Consider the following 22,337-nt stretch of genomic DNA (forward strand, 5'->3'; position numbering starts at 1 on the left):
GGTCCCCAGTTGCTCCTTGCGAAGGTGATGACGAGCTGCCTTCTTGAACCACTGCAGTTCATGTTCGATAGGTAGATGCAGAGTGGTGTTAGGGTAGGGAGGTCCAGGAATTTGACCCAGTGACACTGAAGGGCAGGCGATTTATTGCCAGTGTGCAGAGTCCAGCTAAATGAATATAAGTCAACTATGGGTGGGGAACTTCGAGATGCTATAAAGCCCAGAAGTAGAGAAGTGTACTGAGTCACTCACACATTGATCTGGGACTGGAGTACAGAATAAAGATCAGCATGAGCTTGCAGTTCTGAGCGTGATTATGACAGAGGGAAAAGGGGTTTGGGTGGGTTACTCTTCGGAGGGTCAGTGTGGACCTGTTGGGCTGAAGGGTCTGTTTCCACACCGTAGGGAATCTAATCTAATCACCTCAGTGTCCAAGTAGGTCTGAACGGAGGTTGGCTCCATTAGAACACAATAGATAGAATCCCTGCAGTATGGAAGCAGATCCTTTGGCCCATCAAATCCACACTGAATTCTGAAGAATATTCTACCCAGACCCATCCAACACTTCCCCCCCAATTCTGTAACTCTGCATTTCCCATGGCTAGTCCACCTAGCCTGCACATCCCTAGACACTATGGGCAATTTAGCATGGCCAATCCACCCTAACCTACACAAGTTTGGATTGTGTGAGGAAACCGGAGCACCCAGAGGAAACCCGGGCAGACATGGGGAGAATGTACAAACTCCAGACAGTCACCTGAGGCTGGATTCAAACCCGGGTCCCAGGTGCTGTGAGGCAACTGTGCTAACTACTGAGCCATATGCTACCCCTAAAACTCTGAAGAAGGGTCACTGGACCTGAAACATTAGCTCAGTTTTCTGTTCACAGATGTTGCTGCGTGATTTCCCAGCAATTTCTGTTTTTTGTTTCAGATTTCTAGCATTCACATATTGCTACATTATGTGTCTGTGACAATACTCTGGCTTTAAGAGATGTATTTTGTCCCGGTTTTCCCTCATGGAGAAAGGTTGAGAGAAACATGGCGATTGCTCTACTCAGAGCCATTAGAGTAAACAGTTTATATGGCCTTGGGTTTTATTTTAAAGTTGGAACAATAGAAACAGCCTGGATGGGTGGGATCAAGCTCCCACGGAACCAGGGGATTTGGTTTTTTAGGTTGTCAGTTACAGTTGCTGGGTCTTGAAGCTGGGTTTGGATGCTTCAATATATCTCTCCCTGCTACGCTCTCTCTCTCAGAGTTTTCTCTTGATGATCATCTTCCTGGACTGGGGAATTGTCTATAAGACAATCCATTTTACTGAATTTGCCTTTCATCAAGGCTGTATTTTTGTGATGTTACTATATTGGAATAGTGACTGTTTAGTAGTTCAATAATAAATTCTTCCGTTAAGTTTCCCAAGAGAGTTAAGTTAATCCAATTATTTCTTTCTGTTGTTGTAATTTAACTGCAGTGGATGGATTAAGTGTGTTTTGCTAAGCATCGAGTAGATTGATCAATCCAATTGCATCAGGAACGCGATATCTTACACTTAAAGTAAGAAAATTAGATTAGATTGCTTACAGTATGGAAACAGGCCCTTCGGCCCAACAAGTCCACACCGACCCGCCGAAGCGCAACCCACCCATACCCCTTCCTAACACTACGGGCAACTTAGCATAGCCAATTCACCTGACCTGCACATCTTTGTGACTGTGGGAGGAAACCGGAGCACCCGGAGGAAACCCACGGGGAGAACGTGCACACAGTCAGTCGCCTGAGGCGGGAATTAAATCCAGGTCTCTGGTGCTGTGAGGCAGCAGTGCTAACCACTGCGCCACCGTGCCGCCCACGCTAGGGTGTTAGAGTCTAGATTATGTTCAGAAGATATTTTTAAGGGGTTTGATCAGGTCCATGATTTCTCAATACGCAAGGTTTCAGCTCACAAAGAGCACTGATTAGATAACAGAGGTGACTCCTATGTCATCACAGGACAGTACCCATCAATTTTTATTATTCAGATACGGTGGCACAGTGGTTAGCACTGCAATCTCACAGCGCCTGAGACCCGGGTTCAATTCCCGACTCAGGCGACTGACTGTGTGGAGTTTGCACGTTCTCCCCGTGTCTAAGTGGGTTTCCTCCGGGTGCTCCGGTTTCCTCCCACAGTCCAAAGATGTGTGGGTCAGGTGAATTGGCTATGCTAAATTGCCTGTAGTGTTAGGTAAAGGGTAAATGTATGGGTGTGTTGCGCTTCGGCGGGTCGGTGTGGACTTGTTGGGCCGAAGGGCCTGTTTCCACACTGTAAGTAATCTAATCTAATGTCAAGGTAAAATATAAGGAAGAGTGAGGTTCTAACAATAAAAACATTTATTTTAAATATATTAACAGTCAATAATATGTTCCCTGCAGTGTAAAAGTCCTGTGTCTCTAATATGGTTGTCTCACCATGGAATGGCTTGTTTATGAGGTTCGAAAAGTGTGGCACTGGAAAGGCACAGCAGGTCAGGCAGCATCCGAGGAGCAGGAGAGTCGATGTTTTGGGCATAAGTCTTTCATCGGGAATGTTTCCTTGGATGCTGCTGTGCTTTTCCAGCACCACATTTTGCAACACTTTTAGTGGGCAGCACGGTGGTACAGTGGTTAGCACTGCTGCCTCACAGCACCAAAGACCTGGGTTCAATTCCCACCTCAGGCAACTGTCTGTATGGAATTTGCACATTCTCCCCGTGTCTGCATGGGTTTCCACAGTCCAAAAATGTACAGGTTAGGTGAAATGGCCATGTTAAATCACCCGTAGTGTTAGGCGAAGGGGTAAATGTAGGAGTATGGGTCTGGGTGGGTTGTGCTTTGGCAGGTCGGTGTGGACTTGTTGGGCCGAAGGGCCTGTTTCCACACTGTAAGTAAGTAAAACTCTGACCTTCCAGCATCTGTAGTTCTCACTTTGTCCTTGTTTATGAAGTTGTCAGTTTATTACCAGAAGTTGCTGGAAAATCTCAGTACGTCTGGCTGCGTTTATGGAGAGAAACCAGGGTTAATGTTCCAGATCCAGTGACACTTTCTCAGAACACCTGCTCTGCCATTCAACAGGATTATGGATGATCTTAACGCCTGCTTTCCTGTCTTTGCCCTGTAACCCTTGATTCCTTCCATTACCATTTCTGCATCACTGAAGGTCTTGTCTCAATCTTTAGTTCTGCATGACAGTTACTAGTAGAACTTATTGTCAGTGGCCAGGAACTCCACCATGGTTTGCTGTTCCTTTATAACTTCATCAGATGTAGACTTTCCAAACACAGTTCTGAAGAAGGGTCACTGGACCTGAAAATGTTTATTTCTTTCCCCGAGACGTTGCCAGAGCTGCTGAGATTTTGATTTGCTATATCTAATTCACTTATTATTGTCAATTGCATTTTGATACAAAATACAGTGAAAAGTATCAGATAGTGCTATCACTCTCCAGCACCATCTTAAAGCACACACAAAAAAAGCCAAAACATAGAATATAAAGACAGAAAAGTAAAAAGTACAGAAAGTGCTCAACTTTGCAGTCATTGATGTTAAGTGCTCTGTCATGGGCCAGGCGTGAGTACCTTTGCTGTTGCTTCTAGAATGAAATAACCTCTACAGTGTGGAAGCAGGCCATTCAGCCCATTGAATCCACACTGACCCTCAAAAGAGCATCCCACTGAGACTCAGCCTCCCCCGATCCTAACCCTACATTTCCCATAGCTAATTCACCTAGCCTGCACATTACTGGACACTATGGGCAATTTAGCATGGCCAACCCTCCTAACCTACACATCTTTGGAGTGTGGAAGGAAACTGGAGCAACTGGAGGAAACCCTAGCAGACACGGGGAGAATGTACAAACTCCACACAGACAGTCGCCCCAGGCTGGGATTGAACCCGGGTCCCTGGCGCTGTGAGGCAGGCAGCAGTGCTAACCACTAAGCCACCGTGTCACTCTTCAGCACCGTCGATGTTGTCATCACTGTGAGTCCTCAATGGACCTTGTCAATGCAGACACACCCACAATGCCACTGGGTACCGCATGGTTCCAAATTTGCCACGTGACTGCTCTGGGCCCAAACCCAGCAGCTGCGGCTGATGCTGCCAACTGTGCTACTAGGCCCCAGTTCGCTACTGCTGCCACCTCCATCAATCTGTGGTGGACACATATCTCCATAAACCCCAACTCACCTCCACACTGCTGCCAATCGTGTCACTATGATCAAGCTCCTCAACAAGTGGGAAGTAAAGTAAAAGAGAGAGAGAGAGAGAGAAAGAAAACAATAATGGGAAAAGAGAGAGTAAAAAAGAAAAGAAATGAAAACAAAAGCTGATGGAGCATATAAGTTCTGTGCTCAGTACTCCACCTCCATCTTACCAGAAAAATTTCCAGAAATTTCTGTTTTTGAATACGATTTGCAGCATCAGGAGTTCGTACAGATTTTTATTTTGTCGTTTTAGTTTGTTTGGTTGTCATTTCTGATATTTGTGAAATTTACCAATAATTAACAGCCCAATATTGTGAAACTATTTACCTTAGATCTTCGATTCTCTGCTTGATAACTGACCCTATTGCCACTGACACTCGTTTGTAACATTTCCTCCACAATGGTTTATAATGTTAGAAGCAGCACAAGGGCAAATAGACTTTTTGTAACATTTCTTTGGATGCTTTCAGTCAAAAATCTATCAGAATTTCTGTCTGTGTTCAAAAAACATAATTGATGCAGTCTGTGACATGAAGCCCTTAGGCAGCAAAGAAAATCTCAGATGATAATTTTTACATGAAATACATTTAACATCTAAAAAGGGAACAATGAATGAACATTGTTGATAGCTGTGGGATTTTACGTCAAAATATCTTGCTGCATTGTAACCTCCTAATGAATTGTTGAAATCAACTGTTTGTAGCTTTCAACGAGCATTCTTAAATTTTTTAAATGTAAAATGATGATAGTTATCTCTTTTTCTGGAGGCATACAATTCCATTATTATCTCTGCATCACTGAAGGTCTTATTTCAACCATTAGTTCGGTATGGCAGTTACTTGTACAACTTACAATCATAGAAATCCTGCAGTGTGGGAGTAGGCCATTCAGTTATGCACTGACCCTCTGAAGAGCATCCCACACAGACCCTGGTCCCCAGGGCACTGCATTTCCCATGGTTAACATACCCAGCCTGCACATTCCTGGACACTATGGGGCAATTTCCCTTGAAATGAATCCACCAATTCTGCACATCTTTGGATTGTGGGAGGAAACTAGAGCACCCGGAAGAAACCCATGTAGACGCAGGGAGAATGTGCACACTCCACACAGACAGTCACCTGAGGCTGGAATCGAACCTGGGTTCCTAATGTTGTGAGGCAGCAATGCTAGTCACTGTGCCACACATTGCTAATGATCAGTGGCCAGGAATTCAACCATGGCTTGCTATTGGTTTTTAACTTCACCACACGTACAGCAAGAGGGATGTGGGCCAAATGCTGGCAAATGGGACAAGATTAATTTAGAATATTGGATCAGCATGGACGAGTCAAACCGAAAGGTCTGTTTCAATGCTGTCCAACTCTGTGACTTTAAGAGACATTCCATTGGGGTGTACCACCTGACTTCTGGAGTACAGTGAGCTGGAGTGATAGCAGCTCAAAGCAGGTAGTGATACATTAGCTTTTGTTTGCTTTACTCTTTTATGGGATGTGGCTATCACAGGAAGGCAAACTTTGATTGCTGATCCCCAATCGCCCTTGAAATGGCTGCCTTGCTCAATTATTATTTGCATAAGAACATAGAAACAGGAGTAAGCCATTCAGCCCATCGAGCATGCCTTGTCATTCAATATGATCTTGCTGATTGAATATTTTCTTGCCTTTGCCCACCCCATAGCCCTGTACACCAGCTGTAATCAAAACTCTGTCAGTCACTGCATTAATGTCAAAGAATGAGAGGTGATCTCTTTGAAACACATAGGATTAGATTCCCTACAGTATGGAAATAGGCCCTTCAGCCCAACAAGTCTCCACCGACCCTCCGAACAGTAACCCATCCAGACCCATTCCCCTACCCTATATTTACCCCCTGACTAATGCACCTAATACTATCGGCAATTTAGCATGGCCAATTCACCTGACCTTCGCATCTTTGGATTGTGGGAGGAAACCGGAGCAGTCGGAGGAAACCCACGCAGACACGGGAGAATGAACAAATCAGCACAGACAGTTGCCCAAGGTGGGAATCAACCCCGGGTCCCTGGCACTGTGAGGCAGCAGTGCTGACCACGGAGCCACCCTGCCACCCCATCCTTCAGGGCCTTCTCAGGACAAATGGTAAGAAAAAGTTTCCACTTGTGGGACATCCAAGGACAAGAATAAAAGGGCACCAATTTAAGACTGAGATGAGAAAGAATGTCTTCTGTCAGCGGGTTATGACTCTTTGGAATTCCTTGCCATAGAGAGCTGGGAGGCTGAGTCCATCTGTTTATTTACAGAGATAGATAGATTCTTGATCAGTCAAGGAATCAAGAATCACTGGAAAAAGGCAGGAATGCAGATGTGAGGAGTTTTGGATCTTGCATGATTGTATTGAATGGAGGAGCATGTTTGAGGGGCTGAACAGCCCACTCCTGTTTCTATTTCTTACAGTCTCAATATCGTCTTAAACATTGTCAAAGACCGACTCTTCACAGGCCTTGCTAACTGAGAATTCCAAAGGTTCACAGCCCTCTGTGTAAAATCATTTCTCCTCATCTAAATGGCAGTCCCCTTTATTTTTAAATATGTTCCCTGTTTTAAACTCTAAACACAAGGGAAACATCTTACCAACATTTACATTTTATAGGTTTCAATCATATCATCTCTCATTCTTCTAAATTCTCATAAATATTGTCCCAGTTTGCCCAATCTCTCTTTATTGGACAGACCTGGGAACAAGTTTTGTGAAGAACACAACAAATGCTGGAGATCCTAATGGGTCAGGCAGCACCCATGGAGGGACAGCAGTCTAATGTTTCGCGTCTAAATGACTCTTCATCAGAGCTTCAAACATCTCGATTCGAAACATTAGCTTGCTCTCTCTCCACGGATGCTGCCTGACCGACTGTGATCTCCAGCATTTGTTGTTTTCTGTACAGATTCCAGCACTAACTTTGCTCCTAACACATCATTGTGAACACCCTTAATGGCAATTATATCTGACTTGAGATAAGATCGACCTGCACTCAGCTCTCTGAATGCGGTCTTTTCATGTTCTCATACAACTGAAACAAATCTTTAATACTCCTGTAATCCCTGCCTTTTGCAAAGAAAGCTACCAGGATGTTGCCTGGTATGGTCGGAAGATCGTATGAGGAAAGGCTGAGGCACTTGGGGCTGTTTCATTGGAGAAAAGAAGGTTTAGGGGAGACTTGATAGAGGTGTACAAGATGATTAGGGGTTTAGATAAGGTTGACCACGTATGGAGTCAGCTATTACGAGGGGGCATAGCTTTAAATTAAGGGTTGCTAGGTATAGGACAGATGTTAGGGGTAGATTCTTTACTCAGCGAGTCGTGAGTTCATGGAATGCCCTGCCAGTAGCAGTGGTGGACTCTCCCTCTTTATGGGCATTTAAACGGGCATTGGATAGGCATATGGAGGATAGTGGGCTAGTGTAGGTTAGGTGTGCAACATCAAGGGCCAAAGGGCCTGTACTGTGCTGTATTTTTCTATGTTCTATGTTCTAATGTCCCATTAACCTGCTGCATACTGTTTTCACATTGCTCTGCATCTGGAGTAACACATAGTCCAGAGAGAACCAGAATTTTCTAATGAGAATTAAGGGTCATTTAATCATCACTATTACTGCATGTAGCTCTCAATTCTGTCTTTACTGCCCATCTGCCATTGTCCAATCCCAACCCATGGCCCCAGGCCATTAGCCTGGTCCTTTGGGTTACAACCACATCTCTGTGTCAAATCTTGATTACTGTGCTACTGCAAAGGATGCAGGGAAAAAAACATGGAAAATACCCAGCCATGGGTATCTGAGTTTTCAATGAAGATGAATGAAATAATGTTTATTCCTCTTAGAAAGACGGAGGCTGGAAAGTTGAAGTAATTTGCAAAATAATGGATGACTTGTTTTTTGGTTTCCCTGTCAAAAGTAATCAGAATGACGAGGAACAGAAAATAAAAGACTAACAAAAGAAGTTTGGGTATGGAGAGAATTTGGTTTGAAATATGTTACAAAATGAGTAACAAACACAGGTTTATGTAGAAAGCCATTGAAATGGACAAGGAGAGTTAGATACCATCTCAAAGAAAGGAAAGATTAACTGGGTGAAAGTTTGGGAAGATTGTAAGCTGTGCTAACATCAAAAATGGGTCAAATATTCCCTTAAAAAATATCCCATCAGGTATTTCCCAACCAGCCTATTCCAAGACGTTAAGACACACCTCTGGAATCAGGGGACCTGAACCCAGGCCTCATAGTTCAGAGATAGGCACACTGCCACTGTGCCATATAAGCCTTTATGATCTTGGTTGGGAATGTCTGACAAATGGAAGCAAATAAGATGCAATATTGAAAGGAGGTTGTTCACTGTTCTGCCTAAGCCACATTCAAACAAACCAACCATAATTCCATAAACTTCCAATAATCAAAAATAATTAGAATTAGCCATCAAATTCATTGTAGTATAAGTTATATCTGGAAATAATGGGATATTTTATGCATTTTTAAAATTTCTGTGCAGGGAATGAACAGGATCTGACCGAGATCAGATTTCATTTAACTTCAAAATATTGCGACAAAGAGGGACATGTTGCCAAAGCTATGCATCCTGCATTGATCAGGACAAATGAAAGATGCCAAATTTTGAATTACATAGTCAGAGAAAAAGGTGCTGATTGGTAAATCAACTCTGAGGGGTTGTCATAGAGAAAGTAACTGTAGGTTCCCTGGGTTCCTAGGTATTTGAAAACCACCCTGGACGTGTGCTGATTTTTGGCATCATGCCCCTCTTTCAAGCCATGCTCCAGTTGTACTTCCTTCAAAAATCCATGCCTATTCTGGACACTCTGGAGGCAAGAAGCATATTTCCGCTGATGGGTGAGTCCCGAACCAGAGGACACAGTTTAAAAATAAGGGGTAGGCCATTTAGAACAGAGTTGAGGAGAAACTTCTTCACCCAGAGAGTGGTGGGTGTATGGAATGCTCTGCCCCAAAAGGCTGTGGAGGCCAAGTCTCTGGATACTTACAAGAAAGAGTTGGATAGAGCTCTTAAGGATAGTGGAATCAAGGGTTATGGGGATAAGGCAGGAACAGGATTGAGGATGATCAGCCATGATCATAATGAATGGTGGTGCTGGCTCGAAGGGCAGAATGGCCTACTCCTGCACCTATTGTCTATTGTCTATTTGTTGCTGGAAACTGTGTTTGTGAATGAGAGGTGGCCTTACCTATCTGACAGCCGCGTCCAGTGAATCCAGGGGGACAAGCACACATCTGCGGGCCAACACAGCTTCCACCATTTCTGCAGCCTTCCTCACAGAATGCTTGAAAGAAAGAAAATGTTTTGTTTTAGCATCATGAGGACGAATGTATGACATAGCAGCAGAAGTTGACCATTCAGCCTCTCGAACTTGCTATACCATTCAACAAGATCATGGCTGACCTATTCCACATTCCTATCTTACCCCGATAACCTATGAACTCCTTTGCCTTAACACAAACCTATCTCTCTTTGCCCTAAAAATACTCAATGACCCCCATCGACACCACTTTGTGAAGCAGAGAGTTGCTAACCCTCTGGGAGATAAATAAATGTCTCCATCTAGATTAAAAAAACCCTAATTGAAAGTAATGTCCCTCTAAGTCCCTCTAGTGGGCGGCACAGTGGCACAGTGGTTAGCACTGCTGCCTCACAGCGCCTGAGACCTGGGTTCAATTCCCGACTCAGGCGACTGACTGTGTGGAGTTTGCACATTCTCCCCGTGTCTAAGTGGGTTTCCTTCGGGTGCTCCGGTTTCCTCCCACAGTCCAAGGGTGTGCAGGCTAGGTGAATTGGCCATGCTAAATTGCCTGTAGTGTTAGGTAAAGGAGTAAATGTAGGGGAATGGGTCTGGGTGGGTTGCGCTTCGGTGGGTCGGTGTGGACTTGTTGGGCCGAAGGGCTCGTTTCCACACTGTAAGTAATCTAATCTAAGTTCTGGTCTCTCCCCTGCCCCCCTTCCACCCCCCCACCTCCAGAGAGAACATCTTTTCTTATTAATTGGTGGGACTTGGGCGTCCTGGCTGGTCAACATTGATAGCCATCCCTAGTTGCCCCTTGAGAAGATGGGGGTGATCTGCTTTCTTGAGTTGCTGCAGTCCACTTGCTGTGGGTTGATTATCAATGCCCTCAAGGAGGGAATTCCAGGATTTTGACCCAGCGACAGTGAAGGAACAGTAGTATATTTCTAAGTCAGGATGGTGAGTGGCTTGGAGGGGAACTTGCAGGTGGTAGTGTTCCTAAGTACCTGCTGCCCTTGACCTTCTAGATGGAAGTGGTCGTGCATTTGGAAGGTGCTGTCTCAGGATTTTTGCTGAATTTCTGCAGTGCATCTTGTAGATAATACACACTGCTGCTACTGAGTGCTGGTAGTGGAGGCATTGAATGTTTATAGATGTGAGGGAGTATTCATCACAGTCCTGACTTGTGCATTGTAAATGGTAGATAGACATTGGGGTGCCAGGAGGTGAGTTACTCGCCGTAGTTCCCCTCATCTCTGGCCTGCTCTTGTAGCCACTGTGTTTATGTGGTGAGTCCAGTTGAGTTTCTGGTCAATGGTAACCCCAAGGACGTTGACAGTGGGGGATTCAGTGATGGTAATACCACTGAATGTCAAGGGGTGGTGGTCAGAGTGTGTCTTACTAGTGATGGTCATTGCCTGGCATTTGTATGGCGCAAATATTCCTTCCCTCATCCACTTTGTTAGGATGTTATTATGCATCAAGCTGGCCACCTCTGACTCTTCCACTCTACTGTCCGAACGTTCCTCATAACATCTAACTGTTAAGTTCAATTCCTCTCGTGATAAAGAATAAGAATCTCGTAAATCATTTTGATTGTTGTTGTTGGCGTATGGAACAAGGAGGGATGTTGCCCTTTTGAAGTTAGCAGAGTCCATGACTGATGCTGTCCAGTAGGTAGCATCAGTCAATGAAAGCAAACATGTGGGTACAGCAGGCAGTATCTCTGGATACTTTCAAGAAAGAGATGGATAGAGCTCTTAAAGATAGAGGAATCGGGGGTTATGGGGATCAGGCAGGAACAGGATACTGATTGTAGATGATCAGCCATGATCATAATGAATGGTGGTGCTGGCTTGAAGGGCCAAATGGCCTACTCCTGCACCTATTGTCTACTATAGTACCAGCAGCTCTAGGTCAAAAACTTGGGCCCACAATCTAGGGGAGGGGATCATGTGATGCAGTGGTAGTGTCCTTCTGTCTGGACCAGAAGGCTAGTCCCACTTCCAGCCCAAGGTGTGTCTTAAGACACCCTTCTCTCTCGCCACCAGACTAACATCTCATCTGAAAGTTAGCACTGCTCTTTGTCTGGTATTGTGCTCAAGTTGCTGCAGTTGGAATTGAACTCACAGCATCCTGATCTCGAGACACTGACGCTACCCGGTGAACCAAGACGGCCCATTACCATTGCAGTTTTTCAAAGTTTCCAATGAAAGGAGTTTCTTTTTCTGTTTGTCAGGTCCTGTCAGCAAGGTCTCATTGTCCAGCCTGCCAAATCTCACGAAAACAAGACACATCTTCAATGGCAAACAGACAAAATGATCTCCATCTTAAACATCACCAGCGACCTGACAAGAGAAGCAGCGCTCTGAAAGCTTGTACTTCCAATTAAACCTGTTGGACTATAACCTGGCATTGTGTGATTTTTAACTTTGTCTACCCCAGTCCCAACACCGGCACCTCCATATCATTAAAAATTGTGGACATGGGTTTCAAAGACAGCTCTCACAAGTTTGCCCCAACATGCTGTCCTGAAGACTGCTGGTCCTGTTCTCATCAACACAGTAATAAATAGAAAACAAAACTTTCACACAGTTTTATCCTTGTAAGGAAGATGCAACTGTTCAGAACAGAACCTCCTGCCTTTCAGTGCAGTCACCCAATCCTGAAGTACATTATTTTCCCAGTTCTGACACAAGCTGGTCAAACATTCTCAGTTTTTCTGCTTTGCTGACTTTATTTCACTAATCCGGTACACACTGCGTCGAAAGATATCCTTGGGCTGAATGCAGACAATGTAAAGATGCTCTGAATCAACCGTGGGCCAATGACAGGCACACAACAGAGACGATGCATTTTGTACTGAGCTGTAGGTCAAATGGCTTCATGTACAGCACTCCCTGCTGGCAAAGAAATAAATCCAGCTCGATAATAACTGCCAGCTGTCTCAGTCAAAGTCCCTTCGTTTATTTCTGGCTGGTTATCCTAAGTATGGCTGCGATGTGTGTGAAATAACTGTCAGGGCGTGGTGGGAACAGACAAACTACAACACGCAATGCAGCTTTTTTGTTCCCTGGAGTGAGAAAGTACATGGCTAATATAAACCAAAAATAAAAAAAAAGTCAGTGCAAGTGCTGTAGGTATTTAAAGCATGATTTATAACCACTGTGATTAAGAGGCATTTATTGCTTTCTCCTGTCCAGCACAGGGACTGAATTGTTTAAAAAGATGGCAATTTATCCTATAAGCCTGAGCAACAATTATGATCAAACTCTTATGCTGCTCATTGTACATGTGCCTGATGTTGGATTTAATTGGGCTATGCCACACTGAAGCTGTTTTCCTGGTTAGCTCAGGTATATCACAGGAGCCAGGATGGGCATGGGACAATGGGATTAAAGCCAGCATGGGTAGAATGAGCTTCCATCAGCTTCAGAGAGATTCTCCCTTGAATATTCGAACAAGCCCATCTGCCTAATTATCCTGTTTGCCACTGCTCACCAGGGAGCAGTTAAAGCAGACTGCATATGAGAAGGCAGCAGGTGGATGAGCCAGGGAACAGAAGAAGCCATGTAAAGTGGGCTGTGCTGATGTGCCTCTCTTTGACGTTCAGGGGATGAAAGAACAGGTGCCAGCAGGTGACTCAGATCGAAGAGGAGGAACCCTCAGCCAGCCTGTTAAATAAGTACAGAATGAGGAAAAAAAATCTCGGAACAGCGGCCAACAATAAGAGTCCATTTGAGCAGAACGGAAGTCAGGCGAATGGTTCACTAAACCGTGTTGCAGAATGAGCAAGCGCTTTAAAGAATTAGCATTTTTATGAACAAACATTTGTTAGTGATTCACAAGGATGGACAAACTGAAAACTTCTTCAAACTGCCAGCAAATACCTTGGAACTACATGCAAATAAAAAGCTTAACTTAGCAGTTATAAACTAATGGATTTTTCTTAAAAACGAACAAAATTGCAAAATGCAATCTGGAAAACAGAAGCACATAATTGTTACAGAAAAAGAGAGCAATCAGCCAAACAGTGTCTGTCGTGCTTCTCCGAGCATTTTAATTCCGTGCCAATCTCTGATCATATCCCTGGAACCCTGCACAATACTTTTGTTTCAATCACCTCCAATGGTCCCTTGCATGGTCACTGGTAGCACTTTCAACATCCTTTTGAATACAAATTACTTCTGATTTATTGCATTGCTATAAATCAGAGGGTGTGAAAATGAGAGGTTGGACATTTTTATCAATGCATCAATCTTACATAGACAGCTAGTTAGTCAGAATCTCTGAGAATTAGGATGCCTATAAGGTGCGCGCGCACACACACACACACACACAGTTGGATGTTAGCATAGGTGAATTTTCCTATTTATGATGGACAGCAGTGTCTATAAATAGCCAGTACATGAGCTCAAGGAGTTTACATTCAGGTAATGTTTAAACATAGAATAAGACACTACTCTCATTATTAGTGAAAACCCATCCTGTTCACTGTGTGTTGTGGCCAGGAAATTTGCTGCCCTTCCCTGATCTGACCTACATGTGACCCAGACCCACGTAATTGTGCTTTCCATCTGCCTATTGTTGAAAGCTGTTTAGTGAGAGACTGATCACCATCGCTTTCCCAGCAGTGATTAGGTATGGGCAATAAAAGCTGCTTCAGCGAGCAATGTTCCTCAAGCAAGAACGAGGTTCAAAAACAGCCAATCAAAGTGTGTCTCCAATTACAGGACAACATTAACAAAGTTGCAAAATGGGTGCATAATGGGCAAAAGAAGTCAAACAAATATTGCAGGAGAAACTCAGCAGCTCTGGCAGCATCTGTGGAGAGAGCAACAGAGTTAATGTTTTCAGTGTAATGACTCTTCTTCAGATAATAGATATGGAGCTGGAAACTTTGACCACATTTTCTCTTTTTCACACCTAACATTGATTCCTGTTTTACATTTTTATCGCTCCTTTACCACCATGAACACTCCCTCTGCCTTTTACTCTGTGGACCCTCACCCTCTCTTTGCTTATTCGCCATCTCATTACAGAATAAATTCACAATTTTCCAGCTTCCATCGTGTCCTTGAAGAGGAATCACATGGGCTCAAAAGGTTAACTCTGTTTCTCTCTCCATCCATGAAGCCAGACCCGCCAAGTTTCTCTGGCATTTCCTGCTTTGACCGTAGCCAGTTAATAGGTGGAGATACAGAAAGAAAGAGAGCAGTGGAGTCTACATCAGGGTCATACTGCATGTTTGCAAATGTATAATGTACAGCCTATAAAGTTAGTGAGCTTATGATGGGTTAGTGGCATTGTCATCCTGATGAAGGGCTTATGCTCGAAACGTCGAATTCTCTATTCCTGAGATGCTGCCTGGCCTGCTGTGCTTTGACCAGCAACACATTTTCAGCTGTGATCTCCAGCATCTGCAGACCTCATTTTTTACACCAATCCAGGGACCCAGGTAATATTCTAGGTTCAAATCCTGCTATGGCAGATGGTGAAATTTGAATTCAATAAAAGTCTGGAATTAATCTACTGATGATCACAAACCTTAGATTTGAAAGGGAGAATATACTGGAGAGCCCTTGACCACAGGCTTAAAGTTGATAACTGCATCAGGAGATGCATCCAAGGATATTGAAGGAAGATAAGGGGAAATTAGAGGTACTGACTATCATCGTTCAATCTTCCCAAGGATCAGTTTTGGTGCCAGATATCTGGCTGAATGCCATTATGCCACCCCTGTTCAAAATAGATTGCAAGGATAGGTCCAGCAATAACCAACCACGGTCACTGGACTCAAATCATTACCTTTGCTTTCTCTCTCAATACAGATGCCAGCAGACCTGCTGAGTTTATCCAGTAATTTCTGCCTTTGTTTGTTTCAGATCTCCAGAATCCGCAGCTCTTTCATTTATTTTAGCAAATAAAGAATGTTTACATGGCAGGGTAACATCTCGGAGCAATTATTCTGAGAGACAGGATGTACATGTATTTGGAAAGGCAAGGACTGATTAGGGATCACCAACGTGGCTTTGTGCGTGGGAAATCATGTTTCACAAACTTGATTGAGTTTTTTGAAGAAGTAACAAAGAAGATTGATGAGGGCAGAGCAGTAGATGTGATCTATATGGACTTCAGTCAGGTGTTCAACAAGATTCCCCATGGGAGACTGATTAGCAAGGTTAGATATCATGGAATACAGGGAGAACTAGCCATTTGGATACAGAACTGGTTCAAAGGTAGAAGACAGAAGGTGGTGGTAGAGGGTTGTTTTCACATTGGTGGCCTGTGACCAGTGGAGTTCCATAAGGATCGGTGCTGGGTCCTCTACTTTTTGTCATTCACATAAATGATTTGAATGCGAGCATAAGAGATATAGTTAGCAAGTTTGCAGATGACACCAAAATCGGAGGTGTCGTGGACATTGAAGAATGTGGGTGGCACGGTGACACAATGGTTAGCACTGCTGCCTCACAGCGCCAGAGACCCAGGTTCAATTCCTGCCTCAGGCAACTCTCTGTGTGGAGTTTGCACATTCTCCCCGTGTCTGTGTGGGTTTCCTCCAGGCGCTCTAGTTTCCTCCCACAAGCCAAAAATGTGCAGTTTAGGTAAATTGCTCACAGTGTAGGTGAAGGGGTAAATGTAGGGGAATGGGTCTGGGTGGGTTGCGCTTCGGCCGGTCAGTGTGGACTTGTTACGCTAAAGGGCCTGTTTCCACACTGTAAGTAATCTAAAAAAAAAGGTTTGCTCAGATTACAACAGGATCTGAACCAGATGGGCCAATGGGTCGAGAAGTGGCAGATGGAGTTCAATTCAGATAAATGCAAGGTGCTGCATTTTAGGAAAGCAAATCTTATCAAGACTTATACACTTAATGGTAAGGTCCTTGAGAATGTTGCTGAACAAAGAGACTTTGGAGTGCAGGTTCATAGCTCATTGAAAGTGGAATCGCAGGTAGATAGGATAGTGAAGAAGGTGTTTGGTATGCTTTCTTTTATTGGTCAGAGAATTGAGTACAGGAGTTGGGAGGTCATGTTGCAGCTGTACAGGGCATTGGTTAGGCCATTGTTGGAATATTGCGTTCAATTCTGGTCTCCTTCCTATCGGAAAGATTTTGTGAAACTTGATAGGGTTCAGAAAAAACGACAAGGTGTTGCCAGGGTTGGAGGATTTGAGCTATAGGGAGAGGCTGAACAGGCTGGGGCTGTTTTCCCTGGAGCGTTAGAGACTGAGGAGTGACCTTACAGAGGTTTACAAAATCATGAGGGTCATGGATAAGATAAATAGACAAAGTCTTTTCCCTGGGGTGGGGGAGTCCAGAACTAGAGGGCATAGGTTCAGGGTGAGAGGGGGAAGATATAAAAGAGACCTAAGGGGCAACTTTTTCACGCAGAGGGTGGTACGTGTATGGGATGAGCTGCCAGAGCAAGTGTTGGAGGCTGGTACAATTGCAACATTTAAGAGGCATCTAGATGGGTATATGAATAGGAAGGGTTTGGAGAGATATGGGCCGGGTGCTGGCAGGTGGGACTAGATTGGGTTGGGATATTGGTAGGCATGGACAGGTTGGACCGAAGGGTCTGTTTCCATGCTGTACATCTCTATGACTCCAAATGTTTTTAAACCTAAGATAGATTTTTTTTGAACAGTAAAGGAGTTTCATGTTATGGTGAGTTGGCTGCTAAGTGGACCTGAGGCCACAAAAAGATCAGCCACCATCTTATTGAATGGTGGAGCAGGGTCGAAGGGGCGGACGGTCTATTCCTGCTCCTAGTTCTTACGTTCTTACGATCTAGCTAATGGATATTTTGCAGGGTGAAGGAAAATTTGATGAGGAGTTACCCAAGGGGTGATTTTGGGACCTTTGCTTTTCGCAATGCATATTAACAAGCTGGAACCTGGCATGCCATTGCAGACTGTGAGAAGGGCATTGACAAATTGGTGGAGTGGAAAATGTGTTGTTGGAAAAGCGCAGCAGGTCAGGCAGCATCCAAGGAGCAGGAGAATCGACATTTCGGGCATGAGCCCTTCTTCAGGAATTAAATTGATGAAGTGCACAGTGCTGAGAGGTGACGCATGAAGTTCATTTCGAAGAAGTGTGAGGTAATACAATTTGATAGAAAGAACATAGAGATACTGTGTAACGTATGCTACCCTACAAGATGTGCAAGAGCAGAGAGACCATGCCCATGAGTCCCTTAGGGTGGCAGGTCAGGTCTAGAAAGCTGTTAACAAAGCATCCTAGACTTTATTGAGGCATAGAAGAGGTCATTCTGAACATGTATAAGACATTAGCGAGACCTCAACTTGAGTACTGTGTGCAGTTCATGTCACAATATTTTCTGAAGGATGTGAACATATTAGCAAGAGTGCAGAAGAGATTTATAACATTTGTTTCAGGGATGAGAAACTTCAATTAATAAGATAGATTGGAGAGGTCAAGACTGTTTCCCTTGGAGAGGAGAAGGTAGAAAGGAGATGCCCTCATCGAAGGTTTGAGAATGAGAGGGCGCGGACTTCAGATCATTTGTAAAAGAAGCAAATGTGATGTGAGGTTAAAAAACAAAAGCATTCTCACACAGCAAATAGTTCAGGTTTGGAAAGCACTGCGTGGAAGTGTGGTGGAGATAGGTTCAAATGGGACACCCAGGAGGGTGAAGGAGAATTATTGAATTAGGAAGACGACACAGGATAGCAGAGAAAGAGCAGGAAATGGCACTAAGTTTTGATGTTCGTTTGGAGAACCAGTACAGACTGAATGGGCCAAATGGCCTCCTCCTTCAATGTAACAATTCTGTGGTTTATGAGGATGACACCAGAAATGTATTGGTTTATAAATCAGGGACAGATTGATTGACTGAGTGCCTTCTCAGAAAAACAGATTTAAGACTGGCTTAGTAAAGGTCATTCAGATGATGAAAGATTTGACAGAGTTGTTACAGAGAATGTTTACATTGTGGTATAAAATATAACTAGAGGCCATCAATATAAGATAGAGTCATGGAGTTATACAGCATTGAAACAAACTCCTCGGGCCAACCAATCCACGCTGATTAGTTCCAAAACTAAACAAGTCCCCCCTGCCTGCGCTTAGCCCAAATCCCTCCAAGTGTTGAAAAATGTGGTGCTGGAAAAACACAGCAGGCCAGGTAGCATCCAAGGAGCAGGAGAATTGACGTTTTGGGCATAAGCCCTTCTTCAGGAATGAGGCTGGTGTGCCAAGCAAGCTGAGATGAAAGGTAAAGGGGAGAGAATTTGGGGGAGGGGTGCTGGGAATACGATAGGTGGAAGGAGGTGAGGGTGAGGGTGATAGGCTGGAGAGAGGGTGGGAGCAGAGAGGTCGGGAAGAAGATTGCAGGTCAAGAGAGCGGTGCTGAATTCGAGGGTTGGGACTGAGATAAGGTGGGGGGTAGGGGAAATGAGGAAGCTGGAGAAATCTACATTCATCCCGCATGGAGGCACTTTTCCTCCAGGCGTCGTGTGGCCAGGGTCTGGTGATGGAGGAGGCCAAGGACCTGTATGTCATTGGCGGAGTGGGAGGGGGAGCTAAAGTGTTCAGCCACGGGGCAGTTGGGTTGGTTGGTGCGAGTATCCCAGAGGTGTTCCCTGAAACATTCCTCACTTTCTCCTACCAAATCCCTCCAAACCTTTCCTATTCATGAACTTATCCAAATGCCTTTGAAACATTGTAACTGTACCTGCATCCACCACTTTCTCTGGAAGCTCATTCCACACACAAACCACTCTCTGTGTAAAAATGTTGTCTCTTTAAATCTTTCTCTTCTCACCTTAAATATATGTCCCCTAGTTTTGAACTCTCCCAGCCTTGGGAAAAGACCTTTGTGATTCACCTTATCTATTCCCCTTATGATTTTATAAACCTCAGTAGGTCATCCCTCAACCTCATATGTTCCAGTGAAAGAGCTCCCAGTCTTTCCAATCTATTCTTATATCTCAAACCCTCCATTCCCTGCAACATCCTGGTAAATCGCTTCTGAACTCTCTCGAGTTTAATAATACTCTTCCTGTAGCGAAGCAACCAGAACTGCACACAGTATGCCAGAAAAGGCCTCACCAATGTCCTGTACAACCTCAACATGATAGTCACCAATAATTCCAGTTGGGAATTCAGAAGAAACTTACTTGGCCAGTAAGAATATGAAACTCACTCTGACAAGGAGCAGGAGTTAGCATTCCTGCAAAGAAGGGGAAATTATACAAGCTTTTAAAGGGTGAGGTAATAGAGGGTTACCATGGTAAATTTAGCTGAGGGATGTTGGGTGTTGGGGGCAACTGAGTGAGATAGAACCACTAGCAAGAACCAGTAAGCTGAAATATGTAACGTTATGGGGCGCCTGTTCAAACACTGTCACCATTCTGATCAGGATAAATTAGCTCAGTTTCCACCAATATACTCTCCTATAATGTGAAAGCTTCATATGAGTTTTGTTGTTATTAATTAAACTAAAAGTGGTGTGAAGCTTCAAGGTCCTTGACTTCTTCTGATTTTTATAAACATAACAGTTTGAAATTCTCATTAATGGAGATGGCCTTTCCTGCAGCTGTCTAATGAACAGGTCCATTACACATGAATACTGACTCCATAAAGTGATTAAGGAGATAATTCATCCTTAGAAGATTCCTAAGGCCCTAGGAAGGCAATAAAGATGTGCATATTTGCTATGGACTATGCCCAGACCAGTTGAGGTCAAACAAAAGGTGACCTTATAATGGCTAGTTGAAAGTTCCATTGCAGAATTGGTTAACATTCCTCAATGTCCCAAATGTCACAAAAAGTATCCTTAACAACATCATCATCCTCATCAGCGCCATTCTTCAGATTCTTGTTGTCCATTTTTTTGTTACAGCAATGTTCCCACCTACCCTCCATAATCCCCCTCGTGTTTCTTGTTACTGGTCTCAGCCACATGATCAATGCCCAGATACTAACTACAAGCCCTTGGGCTATTGTCAAAACTTCACATACTCAGAAGCCTCCTTGCTGATCCAGATTGTCACATTCTCTGTCTTGATCTAGAGTGAAGAACCATCTAAGCCCCCATATCCAAGATCCTCGGATCGATCATGCCTCTAAAGTGGAATAAATGTGGGGAAGCCTGGTAATATTGTTACGACTATGAATCCAGAACCCCAGGTAATTAGATTCTCTATAGTGTGGAAACAGGCCCTTCGGCCCAACAAGTCTACACTGACTCTCCGAAGAGTAACCCACCCAAACCCATTTCCCTCTGACTAATATGCCTAACACTCTGGACAATTTAGCATGGCCAATTCACCAGACCAGCACATGGGAGGAAATCCACACAGACATGGGGAGAACGTGCAAACTCCACACAGAATCACCCACAGCTGGAATTGAACCTGGGACCCTGGTGCTGTGAGGTGGCAGTATTAACCATTGTGCAGGGAAAAGGTGAGGACTGCAGATGCTGGAGATCAGAGCTGAAAATGTGTTGCTGGTTAAAGCGCAGCAGGTCAGGCAGCATCCAAGGAACAGGAAATTCGACGTTTCGGGCATAAGCCCTTCACCAGGAATCATGATTCCTGATGAAGGGCTTATGCCCCTCATAGTCCCACAACCCCGCACCGCCCGTTTCTACCTCCTGCCCAAAACCCACAAACCTGACTGCCCCGGCCGACATTCCTGATGAAGGGCTTATGCCCGAAACGTTGAATTTCCTGTAACCATTGTGCAGCCCAATGTTCTGGGGGCCAAGATTCAAACCCCACAACGCACATGTTGGAATTTGAATTTTAAGAAAAATCCAAAAGTCAGAGTATAATGATGATCATGAAACTCTTGTCAATTGTCAGAAAAAAAACAATCTGCTTCACTGATGTCTTTTCGGGGGGGATATCTGCCATCCTTACATGGTCTTGTCTACATGTGACTCAGCAATGTGGCTGACTCTTAACTTCCCTCTGGACAATTAAGGAGGGGTGATAAATGCTGGCCCAGCCAGTGATACCAACTTCCCGTGAGTGAATTTAAAAGAACAACAAGTGGGTACTCCTTGACTTAATCCTTGTTCTCTCAGTTACTGAATGGTACGAACACAATATATCACTGGTCTCAAGAGATGCCAAGAATTAGCAATGGAAGTCTTTAAGAAGAATCAAACATGCAGAACTTGGAACTCAGCAATTGAGGATTGTTTAAAATCTTTAGCATATTATAGACTGTAAGTAATAAGAAAATAATGAAGGAGCTGGGCCGAACATGTAGCACAGAAGAAATGATGTCAGCTTCACTGTGGATTTTCTGAAGCGCTGGGCTGTCCCATAAATAATGTGAATCAGAAGAAAGCAACAGTGTTAAATGTACTTGTGAACCCACATCATTAATGGTCCTCTCTCTTCAGATGTTGCCATTTTTACTTGAAAATCACAAATACTCAGGATCTTGTGGGCATAGTGGTAGTGTCACTATCTCTGACCTGGGAGACTTGGGTTCAAGTCCCACCTGCTCCAGAGGGTTGAGAGAGATATGGGCCAAATGTTGGTGAATGGGACTGGATTGATTTGGGATATTTGGACTGAAAGATCTATTTCCATGTTGTGTGACTCCATGAGGTATGTCATAACCTGTCTGAACAGACTGAACTTCAAAAAAAATGAACAAATGCTTTCTCTATAAACCAACCCTTGACCCCACACTGTTCCTACAATCCATCTTTCCATTTCCTTTCCTTCAAAGCCCTTGAAGATGTTGTCACCTTCCCTCCCTCACCCCAAATCCTCACCACCAAATACCACCACACGCCCGCAGTTACCCATTGTTTCTCTGGCTTGTTTGAATTTATCCAATCATGTCTCTGG

General features: G+C 44.1%; 1 protein-coding gene across 3 annotated transcripts in view; it reads right to left on the reverse strand.

Annotated features, from left to right (window-relative positions):
• LOC132824275 (protein kinase C-binding protein NELL1-like) overlaps window positions 1–22,337 on the reverse strand; it is a 994,503-nt gene that overhangs the window by 218,292 nt on the left and 753,874 nt on the right. For 2 of the 3 annotated variants that reach the window (XM_060838613.1, XM_060838611.1), the window contains exon 15: window positions 9,447–9,542. The exons of the other annotated variant lie outside the window; for it this stretch is intronic. In XM_060838613.1, the coding sequence (XP_060694596.1) occupies window positions 9,447–9,542 (96 nt within the window). The remainder of the gene's footprint in view (window positions 1–9,446; window positions 9,543–22,337) is intronic. 3 annotated transcript variants of the gene reach the window in all.

Source organism: Hemiscyllium ocellatum, chromosome 18, assembly GCF_020745735.1.
Source record: "Hemiscyllium ocellatum isolate sHemOce1 chromosome 18, sHemOce1.pat.X.cur, whole genome shotgun sequence".
Classification (NCBI taxonomy): Eukaryota; Metazoa; Chordata; class Chondrichthyes; order Orectolobiformes; family Hemiscylliidae; genus Hemiscyllium; species Hemiscyllium ocellatum.